General features: G+C 45.3%; 1 protein-coding gene and 1 non-coding gene across 5 annotated transcripts in view; both read left to right on the top strand.

Moving 5' to 3' along the window:
- The first annotated feature begins 808 nt into the window (after window positions 1-808).
- The window catches only part of NOL10 (nucleolar protein 10), a 112,659-nt gene continuing 94,102 nt past the window's right edge, over window positions 809-19,365 (top strand). For all 4 annotated transcript variants that reach the window (XR_008558499.1, XR_008558498.1, XR_008558500.1 and 1 more), the window contains exons 1-10: window positions 809-934; window positions 5,647-5,692; window positions 6,256-6,354; window positions 9,545-9,622; window positions 10,753-10,790; window positions 11,857-11,993; window positions 14,162-14,227; window positions 15,828-15,888; window positions 17,903-17,988; window positions 18,988-19,066. Coding sequence is in view for 1 of the 4 variants with exons in the window: in XM_008138373.3 (XP_008136595.2) it covers window positions 869-934; window positions 5,647-5,692; window positions 6,256-6,354; window positions 9,545-9,622; window positions 10,753-10,790; window positions 11,857-11,993; window positions 14,162-14,227; window positions 15,828-15,888; window positions 17,903-17,988; window positions 18,988-19,066 (756 nt within the window). In the remaining 3 variants the exon portion in view is untranslated. The remainder of the gene's footprint in view (window positions 935-5,646; window positions 5,693-6,255; window positions 6,355-9,544; window positions 9,623-10,752; window positions 10,791-11,856; window positions 11,994-14,161; window positions 14,228-15,827; window positions 15,889-17,902; window positions 17,989-18,987; window positions 19,067-19,365) is intronic.
- Window positions 6,022-6,157, top strand: LOC114230391 (small nucleolar RNA SNORA42/SNORA80 family). Its single transcript, XR_003616283.2, has one exon. It is a non-coding gene; the product is annotated as a small nucleolar RNA SNORA42/SNORA80 family (small nucleolar RNA).

The following is a 19,365-nucleotide window of genomic DNA, read 5'->3' as shown; positions in this document are numbered from 1 at the left end:
CTGACCGGAATCGAACCCGGGACCCTCCAGTCCGCAGACCGACGCTCTATCTACTGAGCCAAACCGGCTTCGGCTTACTATTTTATTTTTAAATTTCCTTCCTTAGTGGACGAGTGTCTAACAAATCCAGACCAAATAATATATTTTTTAAAATTACATTTTTCTTTTTCTTTCTTTCTTTTTTAGAGATCGAAGAAGAGATGGAGAGATAGAAATAACCTCCTACACGCCCCGCACACCCCCCTCCCCCCCCCGCCCCGCCATGGAGCCCGGAACCCGGAGCCCGGAACCCGGGCCTGTGCCCTGACGGGGGATCCATCGGTGACCTCCTGGTTCATAGGTCGGCGCTCAACCCCTGAGCCACGCCGGCCGGGCACAAAATAACACTTTTAACACACGATTTGAAGGAGCATTTATTTGCAATGCAATGCTGCAGAAACACCGCAGAGAAAACACACTTCCACTCCGAATCCCCTCCACCGAGCCCGCAAGGCCTGGGGTCAGCCCACACCGCCCGCCGCCCCGCCCGGGACAGCGGCCCTTCCGCCGAGGCAGCGGCCCCGAGGGCTTCCTACCGCTCAGGACGCTGCGGGGACGGAGAGCGGCTCCCGGCCCGCCCCGGCCAGGGTCGCCGGCAGCCCCGCCGCCCCGCCGCCCCGCCGCCCCGCGGGAGCCTCGCAGCTCCAGCCAGCAGCTGCCCCACTCCCCTCAGGCCGCCGCTCTCCCGCTTCCGGGAACTGGCGCTTCCGGCGCCGGAAGTGCGTCATCACCCCGCGCCCGCGCCGCGGAAGCCCCGGGAGGCGAGGCTCGCGTGCGCCGCAGGGACCGCGGCGCCGACGGGGATCTCGTGCCGCGCCTCCACGCCGCCATGCAGGTCTCCAGCCTGAACGAGGTGAAGATCTACAGTCTCAGCTGCGGCAAGTCCCTTCCCGAGGTGAGTACCCCGGGCCTCCTCGGGGCGCCGCCCCCTCCGCCCGGCTCCGGGCCTGTCGTGGCTGGGCCCTCATCGGCCCCGGCCCGGGGAGGTCCGGGGGCCGGAGACGATGCCGGGGAGCTGTCGGCGCCGGTAGAGGAGGACTGAGGGCGAGCCGGTCAGTGGGCTTTGGGGGCACTTTTGTCAGGTCCTGTAGGACAGGGGACGCGTCCCTTTGCGCTCCGGTGGCTGTTCCCAGCCGCTGTCACACGAGGAGGAGATGTGACGGGTTGGCCGACAGACAGGTCTCCCTCATTTTAACGCCCGTTCAAATATATTTTCTGTTGATTTTAGAGAGAAAGGGAGGAGAGAGAGAGAAGCATCACTGATGAGAGAGAATCCTTGATGGACTGCCTCCTGCACGCCCCCCACAGGATGGAGCCCGCCACCCGGGCCTGTGCCCCGACCTCCTGGTTCGTAGGTTGATGCTCAGGGGCCAGGGCAGGGCTTTGGAAACTTGCTGACCGTCATGGTTTCCTGGCATCTTAGGGCGTAGAGTGGGAAGGGGCCGGGGAAATCAGCGATTCTCTCCTAACCTCATGGTGAAGTTGTGCGCAGATCTGGTGAGGCCACTTCCCCGGGGCCACCCAATAGGCTCTGAAGTTGGGCTTTTCTTTCTTGTAAGCGATGGTCGAGTTTCTGCCCAAGCACCTCCAGTGAGCAAACGTTTTGCAGAAGCGCGTTCACATCTGCAGATGGCTTGTTGGAGGGGGGTTTTAAAACATTCCGCCTTAGCCCAGCTGGTGTGGCTCCGTGGTTGAGCGTGGACCTATGAACCAGGAGGTCATGGTTCCATTCCCGGTCAGGGCACAGGCCCCGGGTGGCGGGCTCGATCCCCAAAGTAGGAGCGTGCAGGAGGCAGCCCATCCATGATTCTCTCTCATCAATGATGTTTCTCTCTCTCTTCCTCCCTCCCTTCCTCTCTGAAATCAATAAAAACCTCTGTCAGCGGTCGCCAGCCGGTGGTCCGCAGACCACTGGTGGGCCGTGAGGTCCGAAAGGTTGGCGATCGCTGATCTGTTTAACACGCTGCTTGCTGCTGGCCTGGGTCCTGCCCTGGGAAGGCAGAGTCAGTATAGCTCTTCTTCCGTGTGTCCCTCCCGAAAGACCTGGAGCCGGCGATTAGATTCTTCCTTCCTTCTCAGAATCCAGGTCACAGGCCTCCTTGTCTTCCCGCCATTCTTCACACGTGGCCGTTCTCATCTCGTTCACCCCCCACGTTTGCCGAGAAGTGACTGTGAGCTTGGGGAGACACGGTGCACCTGCTGCTGCGTTCCTGCTGGGGAAAGGGGCTGAGTGAGCAAACAGGGAGAAACTCTCCATGTGGTTGGTGCTTTGAGAGACGAGAAGAGGGCTGTGGAGGGCCAGGTGTTTGGGATACAGCCTTCAGGGAGGGCCTCTCTCCAAGAGGTGACATTCGAGCAGAAACCTGGGTGATAAAAAGGGAGAGTGTTCAGCGCCGAGAGAACGGAAGGTGTAAATCCCCACAGTGGGCATGCGCGTGGCATGTTGGAGGGACAGAAGAGGCGCAGGTGTGACTGTGGCATGCTCAGGAGGGGAGAGATGGGGCAGATGATGGTGGAGAGGTTGGCCTCCTCGGCCAAGGGAAGAGGTGAGGGTTTTCTTCGTGCTGTTGGGAGTCGTTGTTGGGTTTTAAACGGGGCTGCTGTGTGCAAGTTACCACGGCTGGGGAGGGCACAAGTGGGGATGGGGCAGGGCAGGGGCAGGGCCGGGGCAGGGGAGAAGTGTGCCTGCTGGTCCCGTGGATTGTCACGTGTGGATGTCCAGCTGAGAGATGTGGGCGGCTTGGGCTAGAATGGTAGCAAAGGAGACACTAGGAGGTGGTGGGACGCGGGTGGTAGGCTCATGGGACTTGCTGATGGATTGGCTGGTGGCGAGGAGGCGTCAGGTGAAGGAAAGGAAGAATCAGGAGAGAACTCTGGGATTTGGGATCTGAACACCTGGCTACATGGTGGGGACGGGGAGCTAATGAGCAGAAGGTATCGAGTTTTATTTTTGCTAGTAAACATCAATGTGAGTAAACAGCTGTGTGCATATTAGTATGGTGATCTCTCTTGGTCTTCGTTTTAAGGTAATTCTAACTTAAATTGCTCAGTTTTCTTTACCTACTTCAAATGTAAGATAAAGCAGGGTCTTTTTTTTCTTTTTAGCAACAGTGAGGCCTGTTTAGTGGGAGAATATTAGAGCCCCAGCATTTCCAGAGCCCTTTCCTAGGTTTCTGATTAGATACTTGGCAGTGGTCACAGGCCGGTCTTTATAGAGAGGGGACGGCTGAGATTAGTGACAGTTTTCAGTTCTTTGGCGAACTTTTTTTATTTATTTAACTTTAGCCTTACTGTTCATGCCACATGTGGGGTCTTAGTCTTGTTTGCTCTGCTGTAGTGCTGTCTGTACAGAAACTCCTGAAGGAAATTTCCCATCATCACTGTGTTAGCGACTTCTGGCCCCTTAGGGTCCCAGGCTCTGTTGTCAAAGGAAATCTTCCCGCCTTTGCTTCGAGCTTGTTCGCTCAGGCTGTGTGAGACCAATTATTGTGTCAGCTGCCTCCTTGTTGAGCACGACCTCCTGTGAGGAGGAAGCAATCCCCTGTTAGAGGGGAAGCCCTGGTAGTGTGCCTTTATTCTGCTTGCATTAGGTGGCTGTGAAGAATATATTGAGTGCCCAGAAATATAGTGTGACATCACCATTAACTGAAACATTACTCCCTAAAATAAAATCAAAGACCAGCATAACCCTATAAATTAGTGCACTAAATACAGAGGAAAGCCTGACTCAAACTCAGGCCTTTCAAAATATTATATGTTTTCTTTTTTTACTATATTTTTACTAGTAGCCCTGTGCACAAATCTGTGTGCCAGTAGCTCTCTGCGGGGCCTGGCTGCTCCGCGCCTGCTGCCCAGAGGCTCTCCACGGCCCAGATGCCCATTGCGGCTGGGTACAGAACGCTTGCCTCATTGCCATGGCGACAAAGCAAGCATTCTGCCAGGCCGCTCATGCTACCTGCTCCCAGCGGCCGCCCCCCTGGGACTGGGGGACTCCAGTGGAGCTGAGAGGACTGGGTACCACCATCTTGTGGCTATGGGCATTGCCATCTTTGTGATGGAGTGACAGTTAATTTGCATATTACCCTTTTATTCGATAGGATTGATTTCAGAGAGGAAGGGAGAGGGAAAGAGAGATAGAAACATCAGTGATGAGAGAGAACCATTGATTGGTTGCCTCTTGCACGCCCCCCACTGGGGATCGAGCCCATAACCTGGGCATGTGCCCTTGACTAGAATTGAACCCGGGACCCTTCAGTCTGCAGGCCGATGCTCTATCCACTGAGCCAAACCAGCTAGGGCAGTATTTTATGTTTTCCAATGTAGTCACTGCCTCAGGTATTATGCTTAGGATTTTGAGTGGCGAGTCTGCCATATCAGAGAGTCCTAAACATGACCATGTCATGTGTCTCACATGGGCTGTACATTGGGCTGTGCTTTTAGAAATGACATCTGTTACTTTTACTCTTGCTTTTCTTTCATTTCTCTAGGGCAGGGTTTGCCATTATTGACATTTTGGGCTGAACAGCTCTTTGCTGTGGGGCTGTCCTGGGCATTGTAGGGTATTTGGCAGCAACTCTGACCTCTACTCACTGGATGCCAAGAGAACACCCCAGTTGTGACAACCAGATGTGTCTTAGGAATTGCCAAATGCCTTTGGCGGGCAAGTTGCCCTTTATTGAGAGCCGCTGCTTTAGGGTAATCGTGATTGATTAATGCTGCATCGTACTCAGACATGTCATTATGCTGCTGCTAGGCCGGGGGGCATTAATTACAGAACAGAATGTGGTAACCCAGTAAATAGGACTTTCAAAGGTATCATTGCTTTCTTACCAAGTATCAGCTAGTTAGTCAGTTATTTATTTAGTTTTGTTCTTTGTAAACATACTTTCAATAAATATTCTCCTTTTAATGGCTTGCTTTATTTATTTACTTTTAACCTTTTGCACTCGGATGTCGAGTGTGACTCGACACAGTTAGCATTAGAATAAAGGAATCGAGAAAAAAGCAACGAGTGCAAAAGGTTAATGATGATTATTATTATTTTATTGATTTTAGAGAGGAAGGGGAAAGGAGAGAGAGATAGAAACATAAGTGATGAGAGAGAATCATTGATCGGCTGCCTCCTGCACACCCCCTACTGGGGATTGAGCCTGAAACCCGGGCATCTGCCCTTGACTGGAATCGAACCTGGGACCTTTCGGTCCCCAGGCCAACACTCTATCCACTGAGCCAAATTGGCTAGGGCTTAATGGCTTGCTTTTTAAAATTTCACTTAAATAGACTGAGTTCCATATATTAGTTATAACCCATAATATTTGAAGCTTACTGTTTTCTCTTAGATTGATTAAATGAATTAGTTTTCCCTTGTTTAAAATATGGTACAGTTAGTTCTAAAAATTTATTGTCTAATATATGTAAATATGTACAAGAAAAAAATCCAGAGGATATGTTAACAGTAGGGTTAGGATTACAGAATATTTTTACTTTCTGTGTTATGTATTCATGTAAAGTTTCACAGTTTTTTAATGTGAGCATGTGTTATTTTTGTCAGCAGAAAAACAATTCAAGTAAATATGTTTTTAAATAAAGTCTCTTCGTTTTCTCTAGTGGCTTTCTGACAGGAAGAAGAGAGCACTACAGAAGAAAGATGTGGGTGAGTATTGTTTTCCCTCTACAGCTAGAGACTTCTGGCCCTTTAGGGTCCCCGGCTCTGTTGTCGAAGGAAATCTCAGTCTCCTCGCCTTTGCCTCAAGCTTGTTCGCTCAGGCTGTGTGAGACCAATTACTAGTATTCTGTCAGCTGCCTGCTTGTTGAGCATGACTTCCTGTGAGGAGGAAATGAATCCCGGTGGTCCATGTTAGAAACCTTGCACTCACTTATTGCAGGAAAACAAACTTCCTTCTTCCTAAGTAATCTCTTGTTGTGGTTGATGTGTTCCTGGTGAGGTGGGATTTGATTTTACCTAATTAAAAGCTAATCAATGCATGGTCATGATTTCTGGGGGGCCCTTCCCTGTGGGCCTCTCATAGTGGACCCATGCCAGAGGAAGTTGCAGCCTCAAACCATTGCCCAGCCTCCTTACCCTTGGGCTGTGAGCACTGAAGGGGGCTGTACAGTATAAAACAAATAAATTAAATAATTAAAAAAAGCTAATCATTAGCCTTTTACTGTTTCATGGATTATAACAGATCAGCTGCTCATGTTCTCTCTTTGTAGATGTCCGGAGGAGAATTGAACTTATTCAGGATTTTGAAATGCCTACTGTTTGTACCACTATTAAGGTTTCAAAAGATGGACAATATATTTTAGCAACTGGTAAGCATCTTTTTGGTTATGATTTATGTACATTTTATATCAGGCAATATGATGGCATAGGTCACTTTTTAAATTTCCCTATCACTTCATTATAAAAAAATTTGAGCCGAAACCGGTTTGGCTCAGTGAATAGAGCGTCCGTCTGTGGACTGAAAGGTCCCAGGTTCGATTCCGGTCAAGGGCATGTACCTTGGTTGCGAGCACATCCCCAGTAGGGGGTGTGCAAGAGGCAGCTGATCGATGTTTCTAACTCTCTATCCCTCTCTCTTCCTCTCTGTAAAAAATCAATAAAATATATATTTAAAAAAATTGAAATATTGACGAAGTTGTACAGTGAGCATCCATTTACCTACCCCCTAGATTCTTCAGTAGTTTGCTGTATTTGCTTCATTACATGTCTGTCTGTCCATCCATCACCCATCCTGGTTTTTAGTGCATTTCAGAGTAAATTGCAGGTATCAGTATACTCCACCCCTACATACTCAGCGTGTATATCTTTAACTCCAGTTCACTATTTATTTATGGTTTTTTAACGTAAATTTACATACGTTGAAATACACAGATCTTAACTGTGATGCGTTTTGACAAATGCAACACCTGTGTAGCCCAAACCGCTCTGAAGGTGTAGAACATTCCTTTCACCCAGAACTGCCTTGACGTCCCTCACAGTCGGCCCTGCTCCCACCCCTGCATAGGCGCCCACTGCTCTGCCTTCTCTTTTTTACTGCAGACAAGGTGAGCCTGTTTTGGAACTTGATATAAATGCGGTCATGCACCTAGGGCTTCATATTTGAGATTTATATGTTGTTACATGTGTCCATATGTTGTCCTTTTTAAATTGCCGAATGGTATTTCCATGTTGGCATAGACCACATTTTGTTTATCCTTCTCCATCACGTGGACACCTGGCCAGCCCTGTGTTTTGGCTGCTTTCATAAAGCGCTGTGTACTAGTGTGTTTTGAGGCCATTGCTAGGTCCCAGGGTAGGTGTATGTTTAGTTTGATAGAGAGCTGCCAGGCTTTCCACCAAAGTGGTCAGATCATGTTACGCTCCCACTAGAAAGGTCACTTTTAACATCACTTTCTGTGTCATATGCTTAATATTTTTATGTCACTAAGATTTTATATTAGCAGTATTCACCGGTATCAGAGCCATGACTGTGGGAACATTTAATGTATTATAATTTAAAACATTACCACCCAACCATTTTTGGTTGTGATTTTGGTACATATATTCTATGTATTGTCCATGTACATTATTTTGCTGGCTTAACATTATTCACCTTTGTCCCTTTTCAACCACTTTCTTGCTTGACAGAACTTCTGTGCATCTACATGCCAATCTCTTTTGTTCTTTGTGAATGGTTGTCTCAGTGGTAACACTGTCTACGTTTCCTAGCCTCCCGTTTTATATTTAGAATAGATACAGTTTTATATCCTATATAATGAAGAGCTAATATGCTAATTAGACCGGAAGGCGGAACAACCTTCCGATGACCTTCCTGAACGACCAGTGGGCGGGGCCACATGGGCTGGGCCACGGGGCTGCTATGGGCTGATCCCCTTGCACAAATTTCGTGCATCGGGCCTCTAGTATGTAAATAATTACACATAATATACACACTATGCATATTATACATGTAATCTATATTCTGTATATAGTCCTATGCTGCATAATGACGTTTTGGTCCATGATGGCTATGTATACGACAATGGTCTCATTAGCTTACAATGGAGCTAACCAATTCCTATCACCTCGTGATGTCCTAGCTATGTAACGTCAGAGCACAATACATTGCTCCCGGGTTAGTGGTGATGTTGGTGTAAACAAACCCACGGCGCTGTCAGTTGTGTAAAACTACAGCACATACAATTATAGTCGTGGACTGGACCCCCTAGGCCTGTGTGAGTGCACCCTATACTATTAGCGCAATGATGAAATCGCCCAGTGAGGCCTAATTTTTCAGAATGTGTCCCCATCGGCACTTGACTGTATAGTATGTGTATATGTATATATTATACTGTTTTGTTTTTAAATCCTCACCAGAGATCGTGTTTCCATTGATTTTAGAGAGCAAGGAAGGGAGTGAGAGAAATGTCGATCAGTTGCCTCCATCATGGGGGTTGAACCTGCAACCTGGATATGTGCCCTGACTGGGAATAGAACCTGCCACCTTTTGGTGTATAGGACGACGCTCCAACCAATGATCCACACCGGCCAGGGCTATATACTGTACTGCTTCAAAAAGTGATCTTGGGCTTTGATACCTGCCAGTGAACATAGACCTACCGCATTCCTTTCTTTTAAAAGTATCTATTGGTTTTAAAAAATCAGTCTTTTTTTATTGCAAACATGATAAACTTATATAAAATGCAAATTTGACAGAAGTGTAAATATAAAATGTGAAAGGCTCTAAAATTGCACTGTGCTTATTCCTCCAACTTTTTTCTGTACAAAGTGCTAACATCATCATTGTTGAGTTTTAAAAAGAATGGAATCATACTGCAGACATCAGTCTCAGCGCCCACTCTTTCTCTCTGTTCTCTCTCTCTCACTCTTTACTACATTTAGGCAGCTTTCCGTGTCTGTGCCATCCTCTTTATGATCTGTGTGAAGATTTACCCTCGTTTATGTAACCATTTCCTATCAGTGGACATTTCATTGCTTTCCGTTCTTGGCCATTTGTAAACAGTGCCGCAGGGAACTCTTCATGTCTTTGGTAACTTGTGGGTGTGTTTCCATACGACGAATTTGTACATGGTGAGATACAGATTCAAGATGTGTAAGCATCACATCGTTCACAGATATGGCCAGGTTGTCCTCCAGAGAAGCTGTAACCATTTATAGTAATCACCAGTAGTGGATGAGAGAACTTTTCTTAACACCCTCATCTTAACACCATATTAGCCATTCTGATGGACAAAAGCGATTTCAGTGATGTATCTGCTTTGTTAGATTGTTTGTGAGGTGTGTTAATTATTTGTCTCTCCTTTCCTGTAAGTTGCTTGCTTACATCCTTGCTCATTTCCCCTGGGGATGTTGGGGAGGGTTGCGTCTGAGTTCTTTTCCTTTGCTGTGGTTACAGTGAATCCTACTTACCTCTGAGCCGAGTGTACTCGGCACATCTGCAGGGAACTGACAATGAGAAGTGTGTCCTTTGGGTTTTACATCTCATTAATTTCTTTATAGGAACATACAAACCTCGGGTTCGATGCTATGACACCTACCAATTATCCTTGAAGTTCGAAAGGTGTTTAGATTCCGAAGGTAAGTAAAAGGTTAAATTTGAATTCATGAAACTAGCTTTTTATGTTCGGCATCTTTTCTGCCTGTTAAAACGGGAATGGTTGTGTATTGGTTTTCTCAGCTGTGTAACCAATGACGGTAAACACCCACTGAGGAGCTCACAGGTCTGTAGGCGAAGTCCACCCGGCTCTGCTGCGTCCTGTGCTCAGGCTGCCGCAAGGGGCCAGCCTGGTGGGACCCCTGTCCAGAGGCTCGGGAAGGAATCCGCCTGCAGACTTCCAGGCTGGCGGGATGCAGTTTGTTGCAGTTGAGGACTTGAGTCCTGTTTCCCACCGGCCGTCATCCTAAGGTCATGCTCGGCTTCCAGAGGCTGCCGGCTTCCCTCCTCACCTGGTCCCACCGCCTCCAGACCCCAGCAGCTCATTGGCTCCTTCCCTCTGCCCACGGGAGAAAACTGCCTTTAAAGGGCTCATGTGATTATAAATCTCCCCTTGGCCATATCATGTGACAGTCACGGGAGTGGTGTCTCAGCGCATTCACAGGTTCCACTCACTCCAGAAAAGGGGGCTGTCGATGGGAAGGTCGGTGGGTCATGCTTAGAATCCTCTCTAGCACAGAGGGCAGTGAAATGGGAACATCCAGGTGTGTATCAGGGAAAAGGATGGGATCTGTATCCTCCTAACTTGTTTCACCCAATACAGACTCCATGTGCTGCTAATAACAACTGTTTTCACTCTTTATTTTTATTTACCCGATACACTGTGAATGAGTGCAAAGTTACTGTTATCCTTTTTTTAAGCAACAATTTGTGAATGTTCTGCAATACCTACTTTATTTTGAACATCTCAGAAAAATTGGGACAAAATTTAGAAGTCATTATGTTTTGTGAATTTATATTTAATTGCCTTCAGTTCTGCAGGATATCTAATTGGTCAGTACTGAGAAATTATAAAGCTTTAAATTTTCCATTTGGTGTTTTGGGAGCAGCATAACATGGCAACTTTGTTCTTATTTTATGAAGGGGCAAAATCAAGAAAAACCCAGCATTTGTATATAATTTTTGTGTTGAATTGGAATCTTTGCATTAAGTTTGCCTTTTTATTAAAAACTTGAGAATTGATGGTTTTTCCCCACTGTTTCTTATTTTCCAGTTGTCACCTTCGAAACATTGTCTGATGACTATTCAAAGGTACGCTTGATTGGTTTGTACTAGCTATCATCAGTACATGAATGAGTGGAATTTAGTTTTACGAAACCTTACCTGTATTTTTAAGAATTGGTAGCAGTCATGTTTAATAACACCATTAAACATGGTGTTATTTGCCAGGTTGCTTTCATATTCATATGTGTAAAGTAAAATAGCTATACTGTATGTTTAATTTTATTAACCCTGCAAATAAGATATCATGGCATATTCCGAAACAGGTCAAAAAACAGCCAATTATATACATTTTTTTTCTTTTTCTTTCTTTGCCTTATTCAATTTCAATGAAAAATTTTAAATGATGTCAGATGTCACCTTGAAGAAAATTGAATTTCCTGAGCTGACATGGCTTTAGATAGTGTATTCAGTTCTGGAAACTATGGAGTATAGTTTATCCTTTTGCCTGTGGTAGCCATTTGTCATGTGTTGGGGACATGTAATTTGATAATGCATTTGATCTAGATATTGATAAATTTGCTTTTACATACCACCTGAAGGTTTTAACCCTTTGCACTCACTTGCTTTTTTCTCGATTCCTTTATTCTAATGCTAACCGTGTCGAATCACACTCGACATCTGAGTGCGAAAGGTTAAAGATGCCTTTGTAATACATTGAAGTTGAGTTTTTACAAGTTTATCGAACCCTGTGTGATAATTGTGAGATTATTAAAATGGGAAATTACTCATTAAAGTTACTGAGCAGTGCTCTGTGTTATAAAGTGGTGGTGCCAGATAAGAGAGGGCCATTTGTTTTTTTGTTTTTATTTTTTTTTGGGGGGGGAGGGGCCATTTGTTTTAAGCCTTTCAGTTAGAAGGTTAGGTTTGCAGAAAAACTAAGATGCAGGAAGGCATTAAGTACCCACTGGAGAGTTTTGATTCTTCATCACTCTTTTAATCATGATGGAGCGTTGTGCATATATACTTGTGTGTTTACAGAGAGAGAGGAGGGTGAGGGAGATCAGAGGTTTTCTAGCGTAGCTAGTTTTAGTGATGATGAAATAAACACTTCACCTGGTAACCTAAGCAAACCAATTTTCTTGTTCCATTTCAGATTGTCTTCTTACATAATGATAGGTACATCGAATTCCACTCTCAGTCAGGCTTTTACTACAAAACCAGAATACCCAAGTTCGGGAGAGACTTCTCCTACCACTACCCATCCTGCGACTTGTACTTCGTTGGCGCCAGGTACGGGCCTAACACCCTTTGTTTTCTCCTTTCCACCTCATTTCCCCAGACAATTGCTGTTTCCAACATCGAGGAGAATTAAAAGAAGAAAAAGCCATGATGCCTGCCTTTCAGTTGCTCACAGGGTGTAGCTCCAAAGTGGCCCATTTAGGAACTACATCCTTGACTCTCCCTAGCATGGTGCTCTAACGCTAGGGACATGGTAACCTAATAGGGGCATATGAGTGGGGAAGTCCGTTTCTTAGCACCATTGCTTGGCATTTAAAAGCTTTTTATTCTTAAATATTACCTTCTTTATGGTTATAAAAATAATACATATCCATTATAGAAAATTGGAAAATAAAAAAGAATAAAGAAAAAAATCACTCATCCAGAGGAAACCCTTATTGATCTTTTATTGTATTTCCTTCAAGTCTTTTCTTATATACATACACACTAGAGGTCCAATGCACGAAATTCGTGCAAGAGTAGGCCCTCCTTCCCCCAGCTGCCAGCACTGGCTTCCCTCTGGCACCCGGGACCCGGGCTTCCCTCGCAGCCCTGGCTTCGTCCAGAAGGTCATCCAGAAGGACGTCTGGTCTAATTAGTGTATTACACTTTTATTATTATAGACTAGAGGCCCAGTGCACGAAATTCGTGCACGGAGGGGGGTTGTCCCTCAGCCCAGCCTGTACCCTCTCCAATATGGGACCCCCACCGGGATCGGGCCTAAACGGGCAGTCGGACATCCCTCTCACAATCCAGGACTGCTGGCTTCCAACTGCTTGCCTGCCTTCCTGATTGCCCCTAACCGCTTCTGCCTGCCAGCCTGATTACCCCCTAAACCACTCTGCTGCCAGCCTGTTTGCCCCCAACTTCCCTCCTCTGCCGGCCTGGTCACCCCTAACTGCCCTCTCCTGCAGGTTTGATCACTTCCAACTGCCCTCCCTTGCAGGCTTGGTCCCTCTCAACTGCCCTCCCTTGCAGGCTGGGTGCCTCCCAACTGTCCTTTCCTGCTGGCCATCTTGTGGTGGCCATCTTGTGTCCACATGGGGGCAGCTATATTGTGTGTTGAGATGATGATCAATCTGCATATTACTTTTTTATTGGATAGGATAGAGGCCTGGTACAGGGGTGGGGGCCAGCTGGTTTGCCCTGAAGGGCGTCCCGGATCAGGTGGGGTTTCCCTTAGGGTGTGGGGTGGCCTGAGCGAGGGGCCTGTGGTGGTTTGCAGGCCGGCCACGCACCCTAGCGACCCAAGCAGAGGCCCTGGTATCTGGAATTTATTTTCCTTCTACAATTGAAACTTTGTAGCCTGGAGCGGAGCCAAGCCTGGGGCTCCCTCCGAGGCCAGCCGGCAGCCATTTGTGTTGGGGTTATAATTGAAACTTTGTTGCCTTAAGCGGGTGGGCCTGGCCAGGGTGTGTGAAAAGTTTTGCTTCCCCTGTTGCCTGCAGCAACCCTGGCCTGCTCTCTCAAGCTCCATCCTGCCGCCATTTGTTTGAATTTGTTTACCTTCTATAATTGAAACTTTGTAGCTTGAGTGGAGGCTTAGGCCTGGCTAGGGCAGGCAGAAAGCTTGGCTTCCTCTGTTACCTAGGAAACCTTGCTCTCTGTGGCTGTAGCCATCTTGGTTTGGGTTAATTTGCATACTCGCTCTGATTGGATGGTGGGTGTGGCTTGTGGGCGTGGCTTGTGGGTGTGTCGTAGGTATGGTCAATTTGCATATTTGTCTATTATTAGAGAAGATATAGGTACATTTTGGATCTTGTATTCTCCATGTTATTGTAAATTACAGTCTACCTAATGACTTCATAATATTTCCTTGGCATATGGGTGGTTTAAATCACTTATATGCTTGAACAAACTTACATACAAGGTGATTCTTTTTTAGGTTTAGAGTAAGTACACTTTTGTATTTTACAAAAGGAAGCGATGCCTTATGAGACACACACACACACACACACACACACACACAAGGGTGGGCAAAAGCAGGTTTACAGATGTTTGTATGGAAAAGACGATAATAATAAATAATGCAAGAATAAATTTTCATGAACTCACCTACTTTTGCCTACCCTTTATATATATATTTCTAAAAATCATATTTATTTGAAGAAAAGTAGTTTGCCATATTTTTTGCTGTTTTTTAGTTTGCCATATTTTTAACTTTGTATATTATTTTGCAGCTCTGAAGTTTATAGGTTAAACTTAGAACAAGGACGGTACCTAAATCCTCTACAAACTGATGCTGCGTGAGTATTTTGTTTTAAGAAGCCTGCAGTATTTATTTGGGCCAGGAGATGGAGCCAGATGCTCAAATTGTTATCAAGCACTACTCTGGGCAACTTAATTAAAAAGTAGCATTAAGTTTTTTCTTAAACAAAAAATTCGCTAAAACATCTGGTGACTTCTTGAAATTTTTAATTTTTAGAAAATAGACTTGAGCCGAAACCGGTTTGGCTCAGTGGATAGAGCATCGGCCTGCGGACTCAAGGGTCCCAGGTTCGATTCCGGTCAAGGGCATGTGCCTTGGTTGCAGGCACATCCCCAGTAGGGGGTGTGCAAGAGGCAGCTGATCGATGTTTCTAACTCTCTATCCCTCTCTCTTCCTCTCTGTAAAAAATCAATAAGATATATTTTTAAAAAATAGACTTGAAAGTTTTAAAACTCACTAAAAAATTCAGTTGATTATTTTTTGTAGTGTTCTTTAACTTTCCCTTCATGATTTTGTCTTGTGATACATTTTCTTGTGGAGAAATTGTGAATTAACTTGGAATAACACTTAAAAATGACCATCTTTTATGTTGTTGCTAGTAGAAAGTTAAGGTGGTTTTTTTTCCATTTTCCTTTTATACCTTATTGTCTAAACTTTTGTTTTATTTAAAGAGAAGTCCTTTTAGGAAGAATCTGAATCTGTCATCATCATCATAATAACGTTGAGTAATAACAACAGCAATAATAGTAAAAGGGCTTTCTATGCCAGGCATTATTCAGTATTTTATATACATCAACTCATTCTAAACTTATAACAAATTTTTATGGTAGGTGCTATTATTAGCTGCATTTTACAGATAGGGCAGCTGAGGCTCAGAGAGTAACTAGTGTGAACAAGTCACACAGCTAGTGAGGGATGGAAGCTGGGTCACTCCTCATCTATGTATGTAAAGAGCTTGTTGGGTTTCCTTGTTGCTCTGAAAGGGTTTTTAAAGTTGGAAGAACATGTAGTGATAAACCCAAGTACATTCTCACTATTTCTTTTCACGTTGATTTGAAGTGCTCTTATTTTATTTAAAATATGATAGTAACTTTATGATGCATTGTTGAATAATAAGTTATCTGCTCTTTAGCTGCACAGTTTTCTATTTATAATAACAGCTGTTATTATTGAGTGTCTTGTAACTCTAGACGCTGTGTGGAACATTATTTAGTTTTTACATTTAATCATCACAACAACTAAATGAGGTGGGTGACATCTTCATTCTTCAGACAAGGAAAATGAGGCCTAGAGCAGTAAACCCAGCTTAAACTAGTCAGATCTCAGGGTTGCCACAGCCCCAGCCTGTGTTTTTGCCTGGGGAGAAAATATATTGAGAAAGTGGAACGCACGTTTATTCTCATGGCCGTGGACTGGTATTTCAGGAGGAAGTTCTTTGCTGTCTCATCCCCTGGGAGGTAGAGTGTCGCTGTGCTCCGGGCACTTACCCGTCATGCCTGGTGTTTTTCACAAGTCGCTCAGGGAGCATCACATGTCTTCTTTCTCCATTGCACTTGGTTGACTGTTGGTTGAAGTTTATTGGGTTCCCCCCCCCTGGGGGGCACTAACATGTTCTCCCTGTTGCTTTACTGTTTTAGGGAGAACAACGTCTGTGACATAAATTCCGTGCACGGCTTGTTTGCCACAGGCACAGTGGAGGTGAGCATAACTGACCTGATGGTTTAAAAGTGTTTGTTTACGTTGGATAATGAACGAAATTGTATTTAAAGACAGAGTTGCTGGGCTCCTAGGAGCCGGTGCTAATGAAGCCACAAGCCACTGGTTTGCTTTTTGTGTGGAAAGCTGCTACAGCTGCTGGCGACTGCCCCACTCTGCAGCTGAGGAGGCGCACTCTGACCCTGACCTTCTGGAGCTGGATGGGGAGTCACTGCTGGGTCCCAGCTTCTGGGGAGCAGTGTGGCCGCCGTTCTTGTTCTTACGGGAGGCGCTGTGTCATGGAGCCCGCTCTCTGCTGCTTGTTAGTTTCCTTAGTTACTTTCCCGGGGGCTGTTTCCTCGGGTGAAATGGAGATGGTAATCCTCACCTTGCCAGCTTCATAAAGGTGCTGGGGAGAACCAGGGAAGCATCCTTTACGCCATTATCGCTGTAAAGGCAGATGGGATTGTGGTTGGTACGTCCTGGAGAGTAGCATCCAATAAAGACACACCACGTGCCTTTTAAACCGCAGTGCCTCCGAATCGGTGTCCTTCACGCTGGTCAGGAGTGTTTCTAGATTCGCACTTCTAATGACAATGTAAAATCCTCATAGAAAAGTAAAGCCAAGACCGGTTTGGCTCAGTGGATAGAGCGTCGGTCTGCGGACTGAAAGGTCCCAGGTTCGATTCCGGTCAAGGGCATGTACATGGGTTGCGGGCACAGCCCCGGTGGGGGTTGTGCAGGAGGCAGCTGGTTGATGTTTCTCTCTCATCGATGTTTCTAACTCTCTATCCCTCTCCCTTCCTCTCTGTAAAAAATCAATAAAATATATTTAAAAAAAAAAAAAAAAGTAAAGTAAAGAGGAAGTATGTCAGACATCTAGTGCTTAAACGTGTCCTCTGTGCCTCTCAGCCTCCAGACTGCACACTGAGAGCTACCGAGTTAACAGTTTGCAGTATTATCCCTTTGGGTTTTCTGAGTATATGCAGGTGTGCATATGTGCTAGTATCACGTTTTTTTAAGTATTCTACACAAAAGAAATTTATCATGGTTCTCCACTTGTTTTCTTTTTTTTAACGTGACGGTATATAAATGTGCATTTTTATACATTGGTACTTATAATTACTTACAATACAAAACTAATTTTTGTAAACATATGGGCAGGGTTCCATTGTTTGTTTATTAAATCAATCCCATGTAGATGAAATTCAGGTCTTTACTCAAGTTATTTTTATGTTAGGAGGTGAGGATTTGAAATGGGACACATGATGTTGATTTAATGGAAATATGTAAAACTATATTGGATGTGTTATGATACTGTTATGCTTAATCAGGCCAGTGAAGCATTCTCTTGGTAATTACTTTTCCTGAGATTACCAAGGGGAAGTTTTTAAATAGTTTTTGTAAAAAAAAAAAAATCATTTTTAGATAGAGTCCTAACAGAACAATATAGGCTAGATAACAGGAAAATGCTCTGAAAAAGGAGTTATGGCCCTAGCTGGTTTGGCTCAGTGGATAGAGTGTCTGCCTGCAGACTAAAGGGTCCCAGGTTCAATTCCACGCAAGGGCACATGCCTTGGTTGCTGTCTCAATCCCCCTCAGTAAGGGGCGTGCAGGAGGCAGCCAATCAGTGATTCTCATCATTGATGTTTCTATCTCTCTATCCCTCTCCCTTCTCTGAAATCATTAAAAATATATTTTTTTAAAAAGGAGTTATGTATTAAGGCTCCTCTTCTACCAGCCCAGCCCTGAGACCTGGTGAGGGGGAGCAGACCCCCAGCCCAAAGCCTGGGCTTCCTGAGATTCCGTGATTGTTGGGGCTTGGGATTTGATAAGCATAGAATATCACATTGCCAAGTATATTCGAGGTCTTGCTTATAAGATGGTTAATACTGTAAATAATTTTTTTCATCTTTGTGATGTTTATATTTTTTATCATTAAGGCTTTTTTTGGCATTCATCTAAAAAATTTCCAGTAGCAGCTGTTATTTGAAGTTGCTGGTTTCTGTTCGTTTAGGGTCGAGTGGAGTGCTGGGACCCACGGGTTCGAAGCAGAGTTGGCCTGTTGGACTGTGCGTTAAGTAGTGTCACAGCAGATTCAGAGTAAGTAGACGTGAACTTGCAGTTTAAATATTCGTCCGCTTCTGATGTAACAATACTAAATTAAGGCCAGTTACTAAAGGATGAACCTCTTGAGACTCTTGTCTGAGGTTGTATTTTTTGTGATTATGTAAAAAGCCTCTCCCGTGAAAGCTCACTGGGTGGGTAAGCGAGATAGAACTCCTCTCTGAAGTACTTTAGAAGGCAGGGCTAGTGACAGACCCAGGAGTCCACCGCTGCTGATGAGCAAAAGAAGTGCTTCTGAGGCTTAGGAGGTGAGTTCCAAACAGATGCTCATTGTAGTTCTGGGCTGAGGCTCTAGGTGGCGTAAGAGACATGAGGATGCTGGCAGTCCCCGCCTGGATGCAGGGTCTGGTGGCAGGGACACAGTGAGGCGTGAGAGGAGGACTGTGGTTGGCTTCTGACCTGTCGGCTAGCACCGTTCCGCCACAGCGTGGCTTTGGTGCTGAAGCTCTTGGCTGCTGAGGGGAAGCATGTTCCAGGTTCATGGCCGTAGCCATTCCTCCCTCCTTGATACTTTTACAGGTTCCAGGGCCCCAGGTGCTCCCTAGTCTTTTATTTTAGCTTGACACGGCAACTTTGAAAAGGGGAATGGGTATATCCATGCCTGAATAGAGAATGTTTGCTCGTAAGCAAAAAGGGGATGCTTCTGTAACTCCCTCATCCTGGCTTAATGAAGGTGAGAGAGGTCAGACTGAGTCTTTTTAACTGGTTTTATATTTTTAGGAGTTTTCGTTGTTGTTTGTAGCTACTTTGAGAATATTCTTACAATTTTTGAAGATAACCTACAGATTTCTGAAGATTGGTTACATTTATATGTAGACATTTTTACTTTGATTAGGAAAGCTTGGATACGATTGCCTTCTAAAAAGAAGGGAGAGAGTGATTCCCCTTAGAGTTGAAGGAACGCTTGAGAATCACTTTGTTTCCTGGAAGAGGCTTGGCCGTGTCCACATGGAACAGGAATGCTTTGCCTTTCAGGGTGAACAGCTTACCAACCATCTCTGCTCTGAAGTTTAACGGTGCCTTGACCATGGCAGTTGGAACATCCACAGGGCAGGTAAGTGTTTAAGCTGGAAACTTCACGCTTTAGTGTTCAGATACACGTGTGTATCGTGGGAAACAGCCACATAACTTCTTCACTGTGGGAACAGAAAGTGAAGCATTGCGTGGGGGCAGGGGTTGAGGGGGGGGAGAGGAAGTTTACAGTGTGAGTGCACGAAACAGTTTATTCTTTTATTATCATTTATTAGTTATTGTGTTCTTTCCATACGGACGACTGTAGACCTACTGTGCCCCACCCTGTACGTTTGGCCAGAGTGGAAGGAGTATTCCAGGTGCTGTATTCTGTTAGCACCT

The sequence above is a fragment of the Eptesicus fuscus genome, chromosome 16 (genome assembly GCF_027574615.1).
Source record: "Eptesicus fuscus isolate TK198812 chromosome 16, DD_ASM_mEF_20220401, whole genome shotgun sequence".
NCBI lineage: Eukaryota > Metazoa > Chordata > Mammalia > Chiroptera > Vespertilionidae > Eptesicus > Eptesicus fuscus.
This window is presented reverse-complemented; position numbering and strand designations above follow the sequence as displayed.